The sequence below is a fragment of the Quercus robur genome, chromosome 8 (genome assembly GCF_932294415.1).
Source record: "Quercus robur chromosome 8, dhQueRobu3.1, whole genome shotgun sequence".
In the NCBI taxonomy this organism is placed as follows: domain Eukaryota; kingdom Viridiplantae; phylum Streptophyta; class Magnoliopsida; order Fagales; family Fagaceae; genus Quercus; species Quercus robur.
The window spans coordinates 52,905,171-52,919,093 of NC_065541.1; the positions used below are offsets into that span (position 1 = coordinate 52,905,171).

General features: G+C 34.7%; 2 protein-coding genes across 2 annotated transcripts; one reads left to right on the plus strand and one right to left on the minus strand.

Annotated features, from left to right (window-relative positions):
* The first annotated feature begins 1,405 nt into the window (after positions 1 to 1,405).
* Positions 1,406 to 3,811, plus strand: LOC126696986 (uncharacterized). The gene is made up of 3 exons (XM_050393774.1): positions 1,406 to 1,714; positions 1,812 to 1,958; positions 3,323 to 3,811. The coding sequence occupies exons 1-3, from the start codon at positions 1,448 to 1,450 to the stop codon at positions 3,464 to 3,466; spliced, it is 558 nt and encodes a 185-aa protein (XP_050249731.1). The 5' UTR covers positions 1,406 to 1,447; the 3' UTR covers positions 3,467 to 3,811.
* Positions 3,812 to 6,382: 2,571 nt separating this feature from the next.
* On the minus strand, positions 6,383 to 11,740 carry LOC126696988 (cell division protein FtsY homolog, chloroplastic). The gene is made up of 12 exons (XM_050393776.1): positions 11,356 to 11,740; positions 11,147 to 11,251; positions 10,835 to 10,908; positions 10,666 to 10,724; positions 10,163 to 10,200; positions 8,746 to 8,866; positions 8,549 to 8,617; positions 8,371 to 8,453; positions 7,701 to 7,769; positions 7,444 to 7,506; positions 7,165 to 7,306; positions 6,383 to 6,756 (listed from the first exon to the last, which is right to left on the minus strand). Exons 1-11 carry the CDS (start codon positions 11,668 to 11,670, stop codon positions 7,193 to 7,195), a joined length of 1,110 nt encoding a protein of 369 aa, XP_050249733.1. The 5' UTR covers positions 11,671 to 11,740; the 3' UTR covers positions 6,383 to 6,756; positions 7,165 to 7,192.
* Positions 11,741 to 13,923: the final 2,183 nt, after the last annotated feature.

The window sequence follows — 13,923 nt, forward strand, 5'->3', positions numbered from 1 at the left end:
TGAATATATCATTTATTATATGAAAAGAAGCTTTTTTTTTTTTTTTTGTGAATATGAACTAAAATTTCATTTGGTTCATATTCATTTATAAATATGAACTAAATCAAAGTACAAATATTCCAAAGCTCGAGGAGGGAGTCCTCATTTAGTATAACATCATTTGAGAATTCAGAATAAAAAGAGGTTGTATCATGTCTATGTATTTTTTTTTTTTATATTATAATTATAATTATCTGGTAAGATCACGTTTCTGTGTTATTTTAAGGATTGTAGTAAGTATTTTAGGATTAAGATCCAGTGCAAGTGTTATGCAATTCACCCCAATCCTCTCACAACATTTTTTTACTTTTATTCATTTTTTATATTTAATGGTTGAGATTTAAAATTGCTTTTTGCAACTTTAAATCCCAACCATTCATACAAATTGCATAAGATGCAATACCTGTTACTTATCTGAGTATTTGACCAAGGTTTTGAAGTTTGGGCCGGACCATACGGTCCGACCGGAAAATTGCAAATCTCTCAGTTTTGCGGTTTTTTTAACTTCAAGAAACGCTCTATGTGAAAAAAGCAGAAATCTGTGCGAACTGTGATTGGACCGTACAGTTCTGAGAACCGTGGTCTGATCGATTTTTGAGGTTCGGATGATTTTTTTTTTTTCAGCTTTTCCGGTAAATTTGGGCCAACACAGTTACTGATGGAAGAGAGCTAGATAATACTGAGGGGAAGGGAGCTGAAATTTTAAAAAGTTTTGAAGTGAGAAGTTAACTCAGGTTACCGTGTGTAGTGCAAAAAAACCGACAAAAACGACTTGGAACATGTGAAAATTTTAGAAAGACAAACTACTATTTAATTTTGACCCCTTTGGTTTTATCAACAATTACTTTTTCAACTTTTTAAATATTTTTCTACCAAACACTGAACAGTAAACACATTTACTTTTTCAACTTTTTAAATATTTTTCTACCAAACACTGAACAGTAAACACATACCCCAATGTATTATCATTTAAGACTTCTATGTATTATATATATATATATATATTTTTTTTTTTTCCTCTGTAATTTATGAGCTTAACAATTAAATTAGTTTTAAGTTTTTTTACCAAATATAATTATTTATATTTTAAATAATTATTAAATTAATTATAATGTCATCGTGATTCAACTCTGATTCAATCTCAATTTAACCTTAAAAATCTTAAATCTTTCTTTTTTATGATTCGATGCACTGTCCGAATTTTAAAACCTTGTATTTGACCTCATACGTTTAGACGAAAATTGTGGGAATTAAATTAAAAAAAAAAAAAAAAAAAAAAAAAAAAAGCAAAAAAACAAAACAAAAACAAAAACAACAACAGAGGAAATATGGTCCTCTCGTACGTAGACGACAGACCACAAATTAAAAAAAAAATACGACCTTTTTTAGGAAAAGAAAGAGAGAAAAAATGGAAAAACCCACAGCGACTCCTCGGCCAAAGGCCGAAGCAACGTCGTCGGATTCGTCAAAAACAGTAGCCAACAACGTTTCTGCTGAAGATGTTTCTACGATCACTGGTTTCTTTCAAAACGTGGGAGTCTCAGACACCAATTCTCTCCCAGATTATTGCAATAACAAGTACTTCTATTCCAATATCATTCGCCACGCACTCAAGCCCGACCAAGTCTTACGTGGCCGACTCACCTGTATCCTAACCGTCACACCCGCTCTCGGTGTAACTAACTCTCCTCTCTTTTTCTCTAATTCTAGCTTCTTCTTTTTTTTTTTTTTTTAAGAAATGAATGGTAATTGTATTTTCATGGGGTTTGCAGAATTTCTATGGTTCGTTACATGGAGGGTCTCTTGCAGCTATTTGTGAGGTGGTGTCAATTGCTTGTGCTAGAACTGTGGTTGCTGAGGATAAGGATATTTTTCTTGGAGATATGAGCATTTCATATCTCTCTGCTGCTCCAATTAATGTGAGTTTTTTTTTTTTTTTTTTTTTGGGGGGGTTGACTCGTGGTTACTCACTTTGTTCTTCTTTCAATTCATTTCTTGTGTTATCTACTTCTTCAAATTAGAGATGTTTTTTCTTCTATTCTGAACCTAATTATATGTGGGAAATGTAGGATTTTTTTAGTTTTTAGCTTCTTCTTTTTGGTGGGACTCAAATTGCATTCTACCTAGTATTTGAAGTGTCAAAAGGGTTTTTTGGATTGGGATGTGCCTGTGATTTGATGTTGGCTTCATACTTCTGTGTGCCATAATTATTGACTTAGAGGGGCTCTGTGAGGATTTTTAGCTTTTCTCAGAATGCCTGAATGTTTCCTTCAGATGCCAAATTCAGGTTGCCTTGGAACAGAATGTGATAATCTTAATCTTAATGGCAAATGTAGTACTGTAGTGCAAAACTGGGAGGTACAGACCAGAGGCTGGAGTTATTCAAAAAGATACATCTACAACCTCATTCTTCTTGGGTGAATCAGACTAATATATGATTGATACTCAAATCTCTTGTTTAATATATAATTTCTATCAATTAAATTTTCCTGGAGACCTTGCCACCCAAACATGAGTCCAAAAGGATGATAATAGTGTACAAACTAAGTCATTAGTTGTGCCAAAGAGCTCTAGCACATCTAGCACCTCCTCCCCCTTTTAGGTTGAGGGTGAGGGTGAGGTTGGGATTCAAGACCCATTAGATTGTGCCTAACTTACCAATAATAGTAATAATGATAGTAAACAAATACTCCCTCCGTCCCACTTTGTTTGTCCTCTATTCCATTTTGGGATGTCCCAAAATATTGTCCTATTTCTAAAAATAAAAGTTATTAGTTTACTAATGTTCCTTTATACCCCTAAGCCTCATTAAGAATAACTCCTTTTAAAAAAAGCTAATAAATTTATTTAAGGGTAGTTTTGTAAACTTATACATTTTTATAAGGCAGACAAGACAATAAATGATGTTCCCTTAAAATGTTTGACTTTTCAAACAGGATAAACAAAGTGGGACGGAGGGAGTAAGTCTTTGCTTTTTACTTGTCATGAACTATTGGTTGGGCTTTTAACATGCCTTTTCATGTTTCAAGTATATAATAATGTGATCTTATCCCACTGGCATTAAGCCATTGACTGGGTCAGTCTCACAAAAAAAGACAATTCTAAGCTAAAACCAAGTTATGCTAACTTGTTACCAATGATATCTTGCTTTTGAATGGTTTGCATTAGCATATGCATACACATGCTTGATTAGTGTGGTTTATTTTACTGCTTTCACATTACTATGATTTTTTTTTTCTCTATAACAAATCTCATGTGCAATGGAACTGTTTTCTTCATGCAGGCAGATGTGATAATTGATTGCTCTGTAGTGAGGGGTGGAAGAAATTTGACTGTAGTTGCAACGGAGTTCAAGGTCAAGAAAACTGGGCAGTTAGCCTATACTGCTCGCGCTATATTCTACAACATGCCCATTGCCAAGATATGAAGTTGTGGTTCAACAAATTTGAATTTGGGTATCTCATTTTGAATCTCTACCTTCTGATGAGTTTCGTAAAAAACCCAATAAAATTTTACATTAGTTCAGAATATTGAAAATTTGGTACTTATGCAATGTGGTTAAATACGCTCATTGATGAAATAGCATTGACAGCTTCATAGGGGATATTGGTAGTTAACCAATCTGCTGAGATATGGAGGAAATGACTGTGTGGCTACTTTAATTCATATTTAAGGAGACTAAGAAATTGCTGTACTCTACCAAATCTTGGGGGGAATTTATGAGTTTTTATTAGAAGAGGAGGAATAAAGAGATTATGAAGTTATCTTGATACTTGATATTAGAGTTTGTATTTATATATTGTCTTTCTTTAAGGTGATGATACTGAATCAGTGATCACTCTCTGGATTCATATTCTTAATTAGTAAAGATTTTACATAGTCAATATAAAACCCACATCCCTCTTGTGAGAAACACAAAAAAACTAACTAAAGCATTTTGCACTCTTAAATGATCATGTTTAATTTTAAAAAACACACAGATGCATCATACTGAATCAGTGATCATGCTTAATTTCACACATTATAGGTTTGCTTGCCTCAAACCCAATGGATTTTTAAATGGTCAAATCTAACTATTGCACCATTAACACTTTTATTTATTTATTTTTGGGCTCAAATGCACCATAACACTAAGAACAGGAAATCATGGGTCGTTCAACACCACATTAAAAGCCACAATCTAATAAAGAGAATGCTGGATCCATCATTTATCTTAAGCTTCATTCCAAGATAATCAACTACAAGATCATTATGATAGATTTATCATTATTTTATTGAATAAATCCTAATTTCGTTATGAGAAGAAAAATTCACTAACAATTTATGGAAGATACAAAATTAGTAATAGAGGCATTCTCACAAAACCCAGACTCCAATACACCAAAGAGCTCTCTCTCACAAATAACAAAGAATACATAAATTCCTATTCTTTATTCAAGCTTGTGGCACCTTCTTAGAAAACAAATAACACATCAAATATATATAATTGAAAGTCGGTCAAGTGGTTTTCTACTACCACCTACATGGCAAATATAATTTCGCCATGCACAAAAAGAAATCAAGTCTTTAATAGGCATTCAAGCTACAGGCTAACAAGAAGCACTGTTAGGATTTTTAGCTTCTCTTAGAATGCTGGAATGTTTCCTTGAGAAGCCAAATTCAGGTTGCCTTGGAACAGTATTTGATAACCATAATAGCAAATGGAGTGCAAAGCTAAGCATATAGACCGAAGGTTGGAGTTATTGGAAAGATGTAACTGCAACCTCATTCTTCTTGGGTGAATAAGAGTAAGAGTGATGTTGATACTCAAATCTCTTGTTTAATATATAATTTATTCTAATTAGGTTTGCTTGAAGGCCCTGCATCTCAAACATGAGGCCAAGAGGATGATAATTACACATTGAGTCTTGAGTTGTACTTTTCATCAACTATTTGTTGGGCTTTCAACATACATTTTAATGTTTTAAATATATAACAATGTGATCTCATCTTACTGGCATTAAGCCATTAACCAGGTCACAGTTTCACAGAAGACAATTCTAGGCTAAAGTCAAGTTATGCTAACTTGTTACCAATGATATATATTGCTTTTGAATGGTTTGTAGCATATGCATACACATGCCTTATGATGGTGATCTATCTTTTTACTGCTTTCAAATTGCTACAATTTTTCTCTTTTTCCTTTTACTAATCTCCTGTGAGATGGAACTGTTTTCTACATGCAGACAGAGGTGATAGTTGATTGCTCTGTAGTGAGGACTGGAAGAAATTTGACTGTAGTAGCAATGGAGTTCAAGATCAAGAAAACTGGGAAGTTAGCCTATATTGCTCGCTCTACATTCTTTAACATGCCTGTTGCCAAGTTATGAAGTTGTGGTTCAACAAATTTGAATTTGGGTATCTCAGTTTGAATCTTTACCCTCTGATGAGTTTGTAAAAACCCAATAAAATTTTACATTGGTTCAACATATTGAAAAATAGATACTTTTACTATCTAATTAAATGTGCTCATTGCTGAAATAGCGTTGACAGATGCATAGGTGATATTGGAAGTTATGCAATGTGTGCTGAGTGAGACATGGTGGAAATAACTGTATAGCTGTATTAATTTCATATTTTAAGGAGACTAAGAAATCATTGTACTCTACCAAAGCTTAGGGTGAATTTATAAGGTTTGGTAAAAGAGGAGGAATAAAGTGATCATGATGTTATCTTGATATATACCGATTGTATTTACGTCTTGTTGGAACTTAGAATTAGAGAAGAAAAAAGAAAAAGAAAGCGGGAATGTGGGGTTTGTTAAGTATGTGGTCAAATGGGCAATACATTTACGAGTGTCATTCGTTGAATTGTATGTATGCTTTTTAAACACAGCTCTTATACACGTCTGTATTGCTTTTGTGGTTTGTTTTTTCTTTGGTCTTTGGGTTGTTTGTTGTGAAAACCTGCTATGAGTTCTTTCTCATTCATTGGCACTAGTTTTAACTTAAAAGCTTGGACACCTGTACAAGTTGTGTGTGAGGACTACCTAGGGGAAACATGATTTTCTTTGGGGTGGAGTAAAGGTAATGATACTTGGTGTCATAGCTCTAACTTTTTGTCTCGACTTTTACCAAATAAGCAACAAAAAATTAACCTTTTTGAAGATAAGCTTTCAGCTTTAGTAAAAAGCCATAACCCTTTTGTGAAAGGCCGAGTTCTATGGGCATGGTTTGCTTGCTTCAAACCTAATGGATTCCCAATTGGTCAAAGCTAACTAATAATGCACCAAAAAATACCTAAGAACATAAAAACATGGGTCGTTTAACACCATAATAATGCTGGATCCGTCATGGGCTAGAAATTGGAAACAATGATGCATGAATTTCACATTATCAGTAGTACTATTTTTACTCTTTTTTTTACATGGGAAAAAATAAGTTAAACTAGTGATCAACTAGAGATTCTCTGTTCTCTCACACAGACCAAATTGTCACCACTGTCAGCCACAAAAAGCAGAAAAGAATTGTGTGCAGAGTCTCAACAACAGCTATTTTACTCCGCAGCCCCAGGTCACTTCTTCACACTCTAGTATAATAATGCATCTTTAAAAGAGTGGCCTCAAGGTTAACCTCTTTACTTCGGGCTCTCTTTTATCTTTTATTGCTTTGCTTGCTTTCATTATAGTGTCTTTGCTATTATGCTGAGCGCTGCTGCTGAATTGTAAAGAGAAAAACCCTACAAAAGAGGAGGCAGACAACACAAAGACACCAATTTAGCGTGTCATGAAATAGATTTGTAATTGGTCTTAGGAGAGATTTGCAGTATACTATTTATTAGGTTTCACCATTTCTAAACCATTACACTGGCATCAGATAGGCACTAGTGATTCAAGATAAAATTCCAACGGGTGAATCATGACACCAGTCAGGGTGGCATCCTGTGTGTGGGATGGTGGTGGCGTCTAATTCAGAGCTGAGTTAGGTTCTACCATAACATATGATATGAAAAAGATATATATATATATATATATATTAAGTGGAAGCTAGTTCCATGGCCGCCTACTTTTCATCTCAACAAATACGAGTCAAACAAAAGAATTAAAGGATCTAAAATGTCACTATCATCTGAAATCAGAAAACTAACGGTTAATTTGCTGGCCACTTTTTACGCTTTATGAAAATATGGCATTAACAAAGGCCTCCGCATCAAAGGGTTGAAGGTCTTCAACACCTTCTCCAACACCCACAAACTTTACAGGGATGCCAAGCTCATCAACCACACTGACCTGCGAAAAGAGATTACAGTTACGTGACCACCTTGGATATTAATATATAAAAGAAATAGGGACAAAAATGGGGAAGCCAGAAAGTACAAGGTATGAGACCATACAAAATTATGGTTCAGATGAACATTAAAACATACCACACAGCCACCTCTGGCAGAACCATCAAGTTTTGTCAAAATCAATCCCGTAATTCCAACCACCTGTATCAAAAGTTCCAAGTCAAAAATTTCCAGGGAAACTTGAAGGGAGCCTTTTTTTTTTCTCAGCTTTAGTTGTATTGGATAATAAAAACCAGTCCAGCAACAATTATATCAAAATCTTTTTGTTTGATTGACAATAATAATAATTAGTACCCAAATATGTTTAATGCGGAAGGCAAAGAAGGAAATATTACTTCATTGAACTCCCTTGCTTGTGGTAGCATGTTCAAACCAGTTGTCCCATCCAAAACTAGCAGGATCTCCTGCACATATAATGGGATAATCTTAGACAAGTCTTAAAGACCAACAACTATTGTTTAATGAGTCTCCAGTCATATGATCCAGTATGAAGGCTAAAATTTATGTAAGCCATTCTCCATAACACCAAGAGCCATCAGAGAGACCAGGAGAGATGGCTATTGGAGATGGAATAACTGCAGTCATAATATTATTAGGCATCCACCTTACATGTTATATTTTTCACTTAAGAAATCTTTACATACATGACCACAAAAGCTGGATGGAACCAGCATACAGGAGCACATAAGAAATAACTTTTTCTTTCTTTTTTTGGATAAGTAACAAATTTGTTTTCAAAAAGAGGATACCAAAACGGTACACAACCGCAGCAAATAATATTAGCTTTCACAGAAAGAAAGGAAGGAAAATCATTTTTAATTTATGTTACCACTTGTTTATTAGCAACGAGGGACAAAGCAACAGACAGACATGAAGTCATACTTTAGCATCACATCATAGATCCCCACCCCCAATTTCTCAGGCATGCTACAAGGTTCTTACACAATTAAACATATAATGCTTCAATTGTAAAAATAAGGATAAGGTGCCGCACTTTCAGCTTACATTTGGTGCACCTGGAACAATTTTCCCCACAGCTTTTTTACAGGCAATCAACTCTTCCATCAGACTGAAATTAGTGTGGAGACCTGACAACATAAAATTACAATGTACGGAAATTTAATCCACAAAGAGGCACATTAAAGTATACTAAAAGCTAAGCATGAAAGTCCAGGGTACTCACGTCCAGATGTGTCACATAAAACTACATCAAAACCTTGTTCTTTCCCTTTTTTCACAGCTTGTGAAAGAACTATTAAGAAAGCACTTTAATATCATGAATTAGTAAATATAATATAACAAATAAAACTTTTACAAACAAAAACAATGGAAACAATATGCAAAATGAATTCATTGTACTATTATAATTTAGTTGTCTACCTGATGATGCTTTAGCCTTATCTTTTTCAGCCACAACAATCTCACACCCAGTCCTCTCAGCCCATATCTCCAGCTGATCACTAGCGGCTGCTCTAAAAGTATCACCTGCTGCCATCAGTATCTGAAATATTTTTAAAATGGAATGAAGACCAACTTGTGAATAAGGCATGCCCCACTCAGCAAAATATTAGAAATGCAAAGGAGAATAAGCAAAATAAGTAAAATTATTTAAATATTGAGAACATTAGCTTCATCTAGAATAAGATCAATAATATTGGCGTATAATTTTGTATTTGTACAGAAAATTGTCCGTCCCAAATGAGATTGCTCAAGTATCAGGCATTTATAGTATTTCTGAAAGATCCTGACCCCTACACGGGTGCAGCAGTTGTAAGTGGGTTTAGGTGTGGGTCTGGCCATTGCTGCTAGTTAGGTGATCGGAGAATCATCATGGTGTGTAATGGAGCTGGGTATTTTTGGGTTATAGGGATGGTTTGCCTTGATTGGGTATTTTGGGGATTTTTTGGTGAAGAAGCATAACAGTTGGTAGTGGAAGGTGTTGTGGCTTGAGGGTATATTGCTGCCGAAGCATGGTAGAGACAATTTTTTTTATTTTTTGGTTTGGGGGGAGTTCTAGCCTTCTAGGTGGTAATGGCAGTCATGGTGGGATTTTTAAAAAAATAAATTTTGATTAATTTAGAATTTTTATATTTATTTTACTTTTAACCTTTGCTTTTCTATTTATGTCAAAAACAAAATTGTTTGATACATTCAAGTTTAACGGCTCAAATTTAGTGATTCTTGACAGAAGGGTCACATCGGCATCAATGTAAATTGCAGGTTTTGAAAGTCGAGGGAGCAAAATGATAGCAACCTCAATACCTCATAGTAATGGAGGTAATTTGTATTTTTACCTATTTGTTAGAGAAACATAAATCACCTACCAATAAAAGGTTATTTAAACCAAGATTGAACTTGTGGACACCAGTGAAAGCAACCTGAGGAATGACACCCTTTATTTTGAACATACACCATATACTTTGTATTCAATTTTCAATATCTTAACATGAACAACTCTAGGTATTAAGTTGATTGACAAGAACCCAAACCCCAAAATAGCCTATGACCAGAAAACATTAAAATTAACAAACAACAATATTATTATGTGACGTAATATGCTCTAAAGGATTAACAACATAAAATTAAAACACAAAATGTTATTCATATTTTTTCCTTTTACAATCAACTACTTGTCTTCGTAATCATATCACATGCCAAAACAACTAAGGTATCTTACTAAGTCCAGTTCAGATTCTCAAATGAACACAGAAATCCAGGCGTCTCTTCTATTCTTTGTAATGCACTCAACTCATTATATTTCATTGCAGGAAAAGCATTGCTCAAGTAATAATCTTACCTTGGCCCCTTCGTTTTTCAGTCTATAGGCCAGTTTTCCTGCAAAAGCAGTTTATCAGAATATCATTTTATTGCTTGCTATACTCTGGAATTTCATTTAAAATTTGAAGAATTCCTTTTAATAATAAAATGATCTATATGTCAACTTTACTCTAGTCTATTAACTTGATGAAATTTTTCTGAGCTGTAATTGATAAAAGATCAATCAACTATAATAGACCCCCACAAACGTAGTTCAGCAGAAAAATAATTTGGAATCTTTTCAAGGAAACAAAAAACCTATTAAGTAGCATAGATTTTTACTAAATATATATTAGTGATGCCTCAGCCGAATTTATATAAACTACGAAAATAATATAAAAAATTATATAAACCGATTCTCTCTTCCACCTTCAATGAGCTGATCTATTTTATTAAAACCTTCTTGAGATTTCATCAAAACAAATCGGGTTTAATCTTGAAGCTCAGCAAAGAACTTGTAACCGCTATAATTTCATGTCTTACCAAGTGATGTTGTCTTGCCACCTCCATTGACACCAACAATTATAACCACGGCTGGTTTCCTGATGCCATTACAAAAGTTAAACCAACATAAAAACTCCAACTTGATGACAATACCAAATCCAGTAAAACATAACAATTGGCAAAAACCAATGCTTCAAAACACACAAACCTGAATCCGAGTTGAAGCTCGGTTTTACTACCCCTCGTAGTTATCAATTCCAACACACTCTTCTTCAATGCATCCTAGAAACATCACAATTTACATATCAATGATCCACAAAGTCCAAAGTACAGAAAAAATAAACTGAACCCAGCTCAATTTAATACTATAGTCTATAGCTAGTTAGCTTATTTATAAAATTAAGCTACAATTCAGCCCAAGTAAACAAAACCAAACCACCCAACATTAAAACATAAAAATCCAAACAGAGAACACTGAATGTCATACTAAATATACAAAACAAGACCTCAGTATCAACACCTTAATCTCACTCCCTGACTTAAGCTTTCCCGACAATATATCTTCCCGCAAGCTCTCCACAATCTTAATGGTGATCCTTGGCCCAAAATCAGACACTAGTAAAGCCTGAATTCAATGCATAGTTTAGTACCCAATTCATCAAATAAAGGAAAAATGACAAAATAAACTTAAAAGTATAAGGAGCATTCTACTACTAAACTAAACAAAACCTCTTCGAGTTCGTCGAGGACTTTGTCTGTATCAGCGAGGTTCCAGTAGAGTAGGAGCTCGTCGATGACGGCGAGATTCTCGCGGGTTTTTGAGAAGCCCGAGAATACCTTCTCCACGTCACTCTTGGCCTTCTCTTTAATCAAACGCCCCAGCCGGGTGAAGAACCCGGTCTGCCCGGCCGAGCATTTGAACCGGGAAGTTCCGGGTCGGGGATTGGCGGAGAGGGTCTTAGGGAGGTTAAAGAGAAGGTGTGGTGGTGACGAAGCTGTTGAAGGTTTGGAGAGGAGCGAGAGGTTAGCAGAGGAAGCTGCCATTTTTGCCTTCTCTCTCAAACCTGTGAGAGTGTGAGATAGCCTTTTTCATTGGGCACTGCCATTTCAGATAAAACTATCTAAGACGACGCCGTTTCGTACTTTTATATTCAATGGACCATCTCATTTAAATTAAATGTGACTATAGTAGCACCTACGAAGCATGGACATAGATATAGATGCGGGTGCAAACACTAGCATAACACAGCGACATAAGCAATTTTTAAAAAATTATAATAAAAAACGGTTAGTACGATATCGGTATGACGCAGATACGATATGGATGCAACATGGGTACAGCACCCTAAATGAAGTGTCTATGCTTCCTAGAGTAGCATTCTAATTGCTCTTAAACTAAAATCCCATATCATAGTCATTAATGAGCTAGGTGAACATCTTATAAGTATGGTATAAAGAGTCACACATACATTGATATGGATATAGATGTGAGTGCAAACACTAGCATAACACGGCGACACAAGTAATTTTTGAAAAATTATAATAAATAATGGCTAGTACGATATCGGTATGATGCAGAAACGATACTGATACAACACGGATACAACACCCTAAATGAAGTGTCTGTGCTTCCTAGAGTAGCACTCTAATTGCTCTTAAGCTAAAATCCCATATCACAGTCATTAATAAGCTAGGTGAACAGCTTATAAGGATAGTATAAAGAGCCACACGGCTATTGGGAGAACTCAAACCCATGTTTTGAGACATGTAGGCCCAAGCCATTACCACCAGGCCACCAACATGTTGGCTATTCTCGTTTTAAGCCTAGTTTTGAAGATTGTTTTATAAAGAAGTTGAGTTTAAGCAAATTATGTTATTTGTGAAGAAGTTCATAAGTAGAGTTAAAGTCTTACAGCCTTAGAGGATAAACAAGTCACACATTAACTTGACTTAACTTTGTTTTTTTTTTTTTTTGATACCGAAAAAGGGAGATTACAAAAGAGCTGGGTTCAACCAGCAGTGTTTAATAGGCACCTGTACTGCCTTTATAGCTACATTACATAAAGATTTAAGCAGCAAATGAGGAACTAGGATCATGTGGCAGAGGAGACCATTTTGTACAAGAAAATTTAAATCAGCAAGCCTATAGTGAGTTTGCCAATCAGAAGCCTTCCTGGTATTGAAGAGCTTGACCAAATCCTCTGCTATCACTTAGGAACAAAATACTATGAAACCCATGATATTTTGCTGTAAGGCAGGCATCCACCACAGCTTCAAGCAAAAAACCCTCTGCTGCTCCAACTAGGCTACTATTCACAGCAAGGAACACACTATCTCCCTGTATGTTGACAGCTTCAAAACCAAAAGCACTTCTATTCCTGTTCTTGTATCTGAACCCAGTGACTTTGATAATTAATTGCCAGGATCCAGCTGCGGATTGGACTGGAGTCGTTGATTTTCTTGGGGACAGGTTTGAGGTGAGCTGTTCTGAGAATGTGATATTATGAACTTAATATGGGCTCACAAGTAGAGTTATTATTTGTAAATTGTATGCTCTTTATATGCAAATTATTATGATTTTTTTTTTTTTTTACATGAACAAAGTTTGTTGCGGAACTGAGTGGTCTTGATTCGAGTTTTTGTTTAGCTTTGATACCTTAACTCATGAAGCAAGCCAAGTCAAATTGAGCTTAGACTACTTGAATTTTTAATAAGCTCAAGCTCCAACCTTACAATTAGTGTACTCAACATAAGCCCAAGCCGAATACAATCTAGATATTTTGTAAACATTCACCAATTTTTTTTTTTTTTTTTTTTTTTATAACTATACCAAGAACCTCGTTGAGCTCTAATTTGTTGTAACAATGGCACCTCCTATATCAACTTCTTGTAATTTGGGGGTTAGAAAAGGTATTAACTTAAATAAGAAACCAAAACATCCAAGCAAGATACAAAATTTAAATTATAGGCAATATATACTAACCAAAATCCATTGTTGTATACTAAAAAGCTCTCACAAAAATACTCTCAAACGTCATAAACACAACTAACTTTAATCTTACTACACACACAAAAAAATAATAATAATCTACAAACTCAAAATTTTGACGCTTTCACAATCTCAAAATCCCTATACACTACTCTCAAATTAACAGAGTACACAAACTCTCAACTTAGATATGTAGCAATTTTCCATTAATCTTTCAGCGCTAAAAGAACTATTACACTATCCTTTACAATAGGAGATTACCTTGGGTCAAGACTAACAAATTTTTAATAGTAATTTTCCATCTCCAA